The sequence below is a fragment of the Cariama cristata genome, unplaced genomic scaffold (assembly GCF_000690535.1).
Source record: "Cariama cristata isolate BGI_N322 unplaced genomic scaffold, ASM69053v1 scaffold10798, whole genome shotgun sequence".
Classification (NCBI taxonomy): domain Eukaryota; kingdom Metazoa; phylum Chordata; class Aves; order Cariamiformes; family Cariamidae; genus Cariama; species Cariama cristata.
In genome coordinates, this window is record NW_009630645.1 from 1 (window position 1) to 8,552 (window position 8,552).

At 44.7% G+C, this 8,552-nt stretch overlaps 2 protein-coding genes across 2 annotated transcripts; one reads left to right on the forward strand and one right to left on the reverse strand.

Moving 5' to 3' along the window:
- Positions 1–7: 7 nt before the first annotated feature.
- LOC104156629 (chromosome unknown open reading frame, human C3orf17) lies at positions 8–5,194 on the forward strand (the record flags this gene model as incomplete). The annotated part of the gene is made up of 8 exons (XM_009705628.1): positions 8–85; positions 848–924; positions 1,032–1,163; positions 1,502–1,579; positions 2,498–2,859; positions 3,631–3,692; positions 4,104–4,354; positions 4,816–5,194. Coding segments are annotated over 8 exons (1,419 nt in total), but the record flags the coding sequence as incomplete, so codon positions are not given.
- A 1,134-nt stretch (positions 5,195–6,328) lies between these two features.
- Positions 6,329–8,509, reverse strand: TAF13 (TAF13 RNA polymerase II, TATA box binding protein (TBP)-associated factor, 18kDa). Its single transcript, XM_009705627.1, has 3 exons — positions 8,430–8,509; positions 7,787–8,018; positions 6,329–6,878 (listed from the first exon to the last, which is right to left on the reverse strand). Exons 2-3 carry the CDS (start codon positions 7,919–7,921, stop codon positions 6,708–6,710), a joined length of 306 nt encoding a protein of 101 aa, XP_009703929.1. The 5' UTR covers positions 7,922–8,018; positions 8,430–8,509; the 3' UTR covers positions 6,329–6,707.
- Positions 8,510–8,552: the final 43 nt, after the last annotated feature.

The following is an 8,552-nucleotide window of genomic DNA, read 5'->3' on the forward strand; positions in this document are numbered from 1 at the left end:
CGCCGAGGGACGCGTCCTGCGGGCCGTGCTCTACGTCTACCACAGCAGGCTGCTCCGGCACCGGTCCTACCTGGCCCTGCAGCAGGTGAGAGCAGCCCCGGCCCCCAGGCACCGGTCTCTGAAAGGCCCTCGGAGCAGCGCTTGGTGCCTGCAGCATCATGCAAAAAAGTATTTTGGAGCAGGTGCGGTTTTGCCATTTAAGCCTCCTCACAGTTTAGTTCAGTGGCTTTTCCTGGCTCTGTGCAGCCGCTGCAATTTCCATTTTCCAGCCCTGTGAAACCGATACTCAGTCTCTTACACTCACGGTGAGACCTGAAGTAGGTACAAGTACATACTTTTGAATATAGCAGTAATGCAGGGATTTAATTTTCAATTAATTGTAATAATGGGAGGGGGATGGAATAATCCTAGGCTACTTTATGAGGCACTTTCTGGTTTAAGATGAAAAGTGAACTCCTTACCAGTTTTCCAGTAAAGGGATTCTCAATATCTTCAAATAACTGGTTTGAAATCGAACAGGAATTGTTCTTACGTTCTTGATTTGTTTATGCATTTTTGTTCTTGAAAGCCAATACCAAAGGCCCCTGTATACAGCAGGGGAAACCAAGCAGCACCAATTAACAATGGCCTATTCCAGCCCTTAATCCCATACTGACGGTAGTGTGGCAAAGGGATCTTTTCATTATAGTGCAGATATAGCGACATAGTGGAACATTCCATCATGCAAACTTGCCATTGATGCTGTTAAACTGATAAGGGGAAGGTGCCACTTAGTATAGTGACAGTTCTTAGACCAAGGTACTCCCATCTCTCAGAATACCAGTCAAAGGAGTTTTCTTTTGTCTAGGTAGAACAGTGCTTGAAGCGCCTATGGAAAATGAACTTGGTGGGCTGCATTGAAACTCTGGCAGAACTGATTCCCAAGTAAGTGTCATGATCCTGTATGTTGTACTATCCATTAACTCAGTCTGCAGAGCTAAAGGTGGGGAATGCTAGGTCATAACCATCTCCTCATCCTTGTATTAACACAGGAAAAATACATCCCAAGCCCATGCAGAGTGCTTAGTTCCCAGCCAGCCTATGCTGGAAACAGTGGCCATGAAGGTGTTGGGAGGTTGCAAGCTTATACTACGTCTGCAGGATTGTTGCTGTAAAGCTTTTCTGTATCCTTTTTCACCACGAAAGCATTCTTACAGTTCACCAGCAGCACCTCATAAGACAAAAACTAGGTCCGCAGTAGGCCCTATATTGCTGATGGACTCAACTGTGCAGTTTATACATGCAAATTGATGTTTCTTTGATAGCCAAACATCATCTTTTCAAATTATTATGTAGGAAACTTGGGCTGTTGGCTGGCAGCTGTTCTGGCCTTGAGCAACCCAAAGTTTGGATACTTATCTCCCAAATTATCCCGGATATTGCCGTGTGAATTGCCTCTAAAAAAAAAGCAGGTCTCATTACATGCTGTTTATTTTTTATCCTTAACTGTTGTAATCTTCAGCTTGTCTGTTAAACATCTCTGCTCGGAAGAATTCATACTTTTGAACACTGTGGCTTCGGGGTTGTTGAGCCGACTATGGTTTGTGTATTCAAAAAGTCTGTCTTGATGCTGTCTGTCTGTTTGACATGCCTGTCAGGGAGAAGGGCTTGTAATTAAGCCTTGCTGCTGAGTGAGCTTTATTCAGTGAAGGGGGGGGGGTGTCTCTCCATCCTTTTGAACTTGATTCATGCAACTGAAGAGTTGTGTAAGTGGAGAGAGACTTCTTATGTGCTGTTGTGGAAGGCTTTGTTCTTGGTTCATAGCAAACTTTCTGTAGCACTAAGAAAATCACAGTGTTAATGCCAGCCTGCCACAAACACTAACACCTGGTACTCCGCAGCAAGTCTAAGTTCTGCCCCATGCTGAAATGGAAAGGCTGGGATAAAGTTGTCCTATAACCCTGCTGAGTTTTCCAGGGAAATTGGTGTTGTGGTCTCTCTCAGTACGAGAAAGTAACTGCTGACTGTAGCTGAAGGAGTAACAGCATTGTGTAGAACAACTCAGTAAAATGTTCTATGACACAAGAAATCTGCCTCCCCCGTAAAGGCAGAGCAGGCGATTGTACGGCATCAGTGCTAGCACCATTGTCCTGAGTTGGTGCAGGTTGCTCTTGGGGGAAGACCTCAAGTCAAATGATGTGGATGTGACCTGAGAACTTGATGAGTCCCAGGTGTGGCACTCAGCAAAGCTCTAGGGAAGCGGAGGGGCTCCTGATCAGGGATTTACTAGTCAAGTCACTCCTACATTCTGATCCTGAACAGTTCCTTAAAGCTCAGACTAATGTTAAGGAAAGCATGGTGATGGAGTGTAAAAGATAAGCTTGTATTGAGGGGAAATAGGGAAAGGGCAGCTTGGAATCTCTTCTGTCAGCTCTTCTGCTTGAGCTGAAGGTAGTTGTTCAGTGAGCACAAGGTTTTGCTAGAGGAGACTCCATACCTTCCTGTCTTCTCTCTTCAGGATTCAGTACAGGTGTGTATTGGAGACCCTCATGTCCTTGTATGGTGTGTTGTCGACATCACTTCATCTCGTATCTGAGACCCAACAGATGCCTTATATCAAGGGGTTTACCTTCCCTTCTGATATCAGTGACTTCCTTGGAGTTAACATTTCTTCTGAGGTCAAGAAGCAAAAGGCTAGAATGCTTACAACAAAAAAACCTAGCAGCTGGCTGAAGAAGCTCTTCTCAACAATGCCAGAGGCAGCATCAGAAGTTGGGAAAACCAGAAATTTTGCTACCTGCATGAGTGCTGTGAACAACTGTAGCATCTCATGCCCTGCAGACAGTGGGGAGCCAGCTCTGGTGACCAGAGCCAGAAGAGGTAAAGCCTTGTGCCACAGTGCTACTGGTTTGTGACATCTCAGAGACTGACCGCAACCTCTGTCCAACAGAGCCAAGCACTTCTACTACCCCCAGAGTGTGGTTCTAATACAAACTCCCCTCACCTGTCCTTGGAAGAGGACGAGAATGCTGCATGTACCCTTGCCTTTATAAAGTGGTGGATAATGGCAGTATTGTGATGGGGTTTGGTTTTTTTGTTTTGGGGTTTTTTTTGTTTGTTTTTTTTTTTTAAAAAGCATGATACAGCCTGGAGAGAAGCAGGTAATGAACGCAGTATACAGGTCCTGTAAATAGTTATTTGTATTTTACTGCTTCTGCATAGATGGGGCCCAAGGATAGTGAGGGAAGCTAAGAGCACTGTCTGCGGTCCACACAAGAGTAGATAAGGTTGTAAGTACAACATGCAAATATCCCATCCTTGCTGCTTCGGGGGGACTGCGCTCAAGTCTTCCGCCGCAGTCAGGGCTATGGCCAGTGACTGCAGGCATCCAGGTATTTGCGTGAAGCTTTTACCCATTAAGTTCTCCTTTGCAGCCATCGGTAAATCTCTGCATCCTCTTCATCTCTTGCCAGCTGCCATGTGAGATGAGTGTAGTCCCCTTGAGATTGCCTGGAAATGCTGAGTGCAGGCGTGTGCCTGCCGAGATGGCAGTAGCTCTGAGAGCTCAGCAGGGCAAAGAATTGCAGTGTCTCTGTGCAAAGACTTTAAACTGTCTTTACTTCATAATGGGGACTGTCCCTCTCTTTGTAGGGAAGCACCAGGGATTTGATGTGAAGAACTTGCTTAGACCATCCAGACCTCCAAAACAAGAGGTTTGTACGGTACTGTTTTACACTTTTTTTTTTAAAGACTGTAACATTCAAAACATGATGTCTTTGATTGAAAATGCCCCCTTTCCCTGCCTTATTTTTGATTGTCCAACAACCCAAGTTAGCATGGAAACTTTGCACAGAAAATCACTACTAATTTCTGCTTATGAATTTGAGCATTTGTTGGTACGTCAAGTGAAATGACCAGAGAGCAAGTCAGTAGTAGACAGGAATACAAATTCTAATTATCTATCTCTTTTTGTATTCTACAAAACTAGACCGCTTTCCCACTTTCTCTTTAGGAAATAAGGGATGTTCTCACAAAACCCTCAGTGCTCTGATCCTCTTCAGCAGAGAGGATCAGGCATGTCATGTTTTTAAAAGATTAACTTTTTCTGTTATTCTTTGTTTCAGGGTATAAGCATTGCATCAACACCTTTTAAAGCAAAGTCGTCATCACCTTCCTCTCGGATAGCAAAATTGCAGCATGCTGGATCTCTTGTGCAGATGGTCCAAACAGCGACGTCATTTGGGGAACTGTCAGAGGCACTCAGAAAAGCTATTCTGTGGTGCAAAGGCAACAAATTCAGATCAGAAGCTTATTTTCTGCGTAACAAATTGTTGAAAAGCAACCGGCTGCACCATGTGGAGGCTCAAGGATGCAGGTAATTTTGCATGGGTGTGGGGTTTCTGGATCTGACACTTCACATTTTAATATAATGTATTTTGCTATAGTGTAGAGAAACGCAGTGGTCTAACCCATTCTTTTTAAACTCAAACAGGATCACTAGTTCAGGTTACTGGACGCTCTGATGCAAACATTCTGTTTAGCTTCAGTCATTTGTGAGAGGATTTAAAAGGCTAACAAATGCACAAATACTTAAGAAGGAGGATGAAAATGCAACTTAAATCATGTGCATGTTTAATGGTAGTGATTATATGATGCAGGGGGTGTTGCCTTTCTTCAGAATGCCCTGGCTACTGTTGCACAAGGTGCTGCTGTATATCCTTGTTATGACAAGGAAAACGGTAAAGAAGGTTAATAACTGAATCTCTCCAAGCCTCAAATGAAATAACACCTTAGCAGCTGATAAAGTCATGTTTTGTGCACCTTCCTCCCCTTAAGCTTGAAGAAAAAACTCTGCTGTGTCAAAACATCTGTCCGCAAATACCTCCTATATGGGTCACAAAATGCACGCTGGCCAAAGCAGTACCTCGGGGCACGGTTCTATCGAAGAAGGATCAAACCATCTGCACGCTTGAAGAGAACTCTGAAGACTGTTCGGCAAAAACCTTCTGAGCTTTTTGGGGTCTGTGAGAACGGTGCATCACTCATCCTCCCAGCTTACCAGGATGGGTCTCCGAGCTGGGAAGGACATTCCAGTGCTGATACAGGTCCTGTCAGACTAGGCACGGCAGGGGCCCTGAAGCAGCTGCTGCTGGAAGGAAGCCCTGGCCCTGGCTGGAAAGAAGCTACTGAGAACATGGATATTGATTCTATTTAAGCAGCAATGGGTGTCTGACCCTGGACTTGCAAGGAGGAAAGGAGTCGAGTCATTCCAGTTATTTTTTTAAGCAAAACCCTCAAAACCCTAATGGTATATTGGTAACTCATATGCTGAATTCTGCTAAGAAAGTACCAACTATTTTATTACGCTTTTGTAAACAGCTTTTCCTTTTTTTTTTTTTAATGGAAGAGTGTTCCAAACAGCTGAATACTATTCATCCTTTTGTCTAGCCTTGTCCAGGAACAGTGACTTTTGAGTTACACTTACTCAGTATCCCTGCTTTATTGCTCAACTACATGTTAAGTGCTGCTGTCAAATCCACAGTGCAAACAGTTACCATCCACGGCAGAAGGCTGCAGCTGATCGCTTCCTGCTGCTTAGGACAGAAGACTTGCTGCCACTTTTCCAGGGAAGCAGTCTTATACCCTTCCTTCTGTGCTGCTTGTATAGGGGACAGTCTTGACTTGCAGAATTATTGCTATTCAGCATATGTTGTCCTTGTCCTGAAATGTTAGTGAACAGAGGCAGTAGCCTCTGAGCTGCTCCAGAAAGAGAGGAAAGCACAGCTGTGGCCTGCAGCAATAAACTCCTGACTGGTGAACATGTTTCTCGCTGTCCTGCAATCTTTTTAATGTAAGTGCAACTTCTGCCTGCTTGGCAATGTAAGGTGCAGCTATTCCAACACGTATTCGTGAAATAATGTTAGAACCAGCAATGGGGATAATGCTTTCTGCCTGTAACTAAGCCCCAACATCAGGATCACCAGGAAATACTAAGAAAAAATTGTCTCAGAATGAAGAACAGGAATCCACTTTATTGTAGTGCACCTGCCTGACAGGGGTAAGGAAAGGCTGTAGGTGCACATGAACCTGGAATAGGCTAACTTCAATTTCCTAGGCTTAATACTGGTAGAAAACAAGACAGGGGACAGAAAACGGGAAAGAAAAACGGGACAGAAGAATCAACCACCTTCCTAGCCAATTAAGTGCTAAAACCCCTGTATTACGCACCTTGTGTGAACTGATCAGTGTAAGTTTAGTTATGAGGAGTAGGCATAAACTTAAAATGTTCTATTCAAAGAGCCTACACAGAGCAAAGAGCAGAACTTCTATGGTAGTTTGGGCTTGAAAACTTTGTCCAGTTAACCAAGATCCATTTTCTAGGTTTCCTGTCACAGGAATACCCAGTGATAACTGAAATAATTGTAGAGAATCACCCATCATTAGCCCTGTAGATATCTGATTCAACACAGTCCTACTTCAGACTTCCTGCCATTACAAGAATTTTAGAGCTTTTATTTCATAAAATGGTATAAAAATACCTAAGTATACCAGATACAATCAGATAACATTCAGCTGCTTGAATACTTCTCAAAAAAGGCTGGGAGCGAGGGCAGACACCCCAGCAGTCACCTCCATCCTGAATAACCCCTCCAAACAATACACGTGATGTTCCTTCCTTCTGGGCAGCAGGTGCCCAAGTAACTTCCCAGTGCAGCTTGCGCACAGACTCAAGATCCATAGTTTGCTTCATCAAAGGCCTTTCTGGCTCGTTTCAGTTCTTCATTCATAGTTAGGAGATCTTTAACTCTGGCAAACTTCCGGGGGTCCTTGCGTATTAAGAAGACAATGTCCTCAACCTGTACGCGACCCTGCCGCCCAATTGACATGGCCTTGTGTGTCTGTTAAGAGGAAAAGAGGAAAGTCAACAGGGTTCCTTTGCCCTTTCATTATTATTTTTTTTTTTAAGCTCTCAATTCCACTTTATTTCCTGTCATTTTATAATCAAAAAGTAAGCAATTGCAGGATCTGGGCACCATCATCCTAGTCACAAGAGAACTTCCCAGTAAACCACGGACTTACTGTTGTTCTGCTGTCCCCAGCTGCCTGTCACTTCCACCCAGCGCATACCACTATATACAGGTAACAGTAATGGCCTCAAACCTAAAGCCAGATTACGGGTAGGACACCCAGCCTGCAGAGTGCTTGAAGATGAACAGCATTGGGCAGAACTTGGAAGCAATGTGAGGTAACCATATCAGAGGACAGTTTAGGGCATTTTGATGAGGTAAGGCAAGGCCAACCTTTCAAAAGAAAGGGGATCCACAAACAGTAGGAATAACTTTTTTAAGAAAAACAAAACAAACTTTCAAACAGTATCTGGAAGAGTGATGGCTTCAGGCCCTAGAAGCTTGCATTTCTTTTGTAGCGCAGAGCTATGTTCCCATCCATGTAAAGACACTGAGAGAACACAAAAAGTCTATAGACTTTCAAAGCTGAGCCTTGTCTTTTGTCGGGTGCACATATAGTGATGCCACAGTGAACCCCAAAGTCAGCTGTGTATCTCCCCCCCTACAATACTAATCTAACTGCTACTTAAGGACTTCAGATACTGTTCTAAATCCAGATGGAGCAAGACATGTCAATTTTGCCTTAATCTTGGAAGAGCAAAGTCTAAGTTTAGCTTTTACCTACTAGCATCAGAGTTTTGTGCCTGGGATAATGCAGTATTTGAGTCAGAAGTATTAACCTTCAAAAGACTAAAGTCTTAGTGAGGACGTTTTGACCACGTTGTCTAGAGCTGACTTACCATTTCTGTGATAAACTCTATTACCAGGTCCTCAAGAATGTCCACTGATTCTGTGTAAGGGTTCTGGTCATCCCCGAATCCATACATCATGCATCTTACTGCAGAAAGAAACACTCGGCGTGAGGCTTCTTTCATCTACTTAGTGCTCTCAGCAGCACACATCTAGTTAGAGCTCACCAGCCCACAAGCTCATGCACCAGGATGGCAGTCTTGTCTGTTGGGCAGGACAGTTCTTGAGCAAACATGCAGGAAATACGCAGGCAGACAGAACCCAACAAAAGCCTACTGCTGTATATACAGAAGAGCACGTCTGGTGACAGACTCTTTAAATACACATCGTGCCTACCCCGTACTGAACACTGACCGACAGCGTGACTGACTTCTGGCACAGTTAGGTTCAAAGGATGCATTAGCAATATTTTTTAGGGGTCTACACGACAGCCTTCTGCACTTTCAGCCAGGGCACGGAATGAGAGCCGCTGTTTTGCTAAGGAAAACTACTTTTAGAAGGCCATAGCTGCCTCCTCAGAGTTTCAGCTGTGTTTTGGGGGAAGGACATCATCCTTCAAAGCTGCAGTGAGCCCTGCGGTGAGTGACCGACCCGTCAGCGCTGGACAAGGCTTTCTGGCCCGGCTCCACTCACGTTCTTTGGAGAACAGCCTCTTCCTCTTGCCTTGCCCGCCGTCCAGGCCCCCGCCGGCTTCTTCCGCGTCTTCTTCAAACTAGACGGGCACAGTGGGGAACAGGCCGCCGTCAGCGCCCGGGG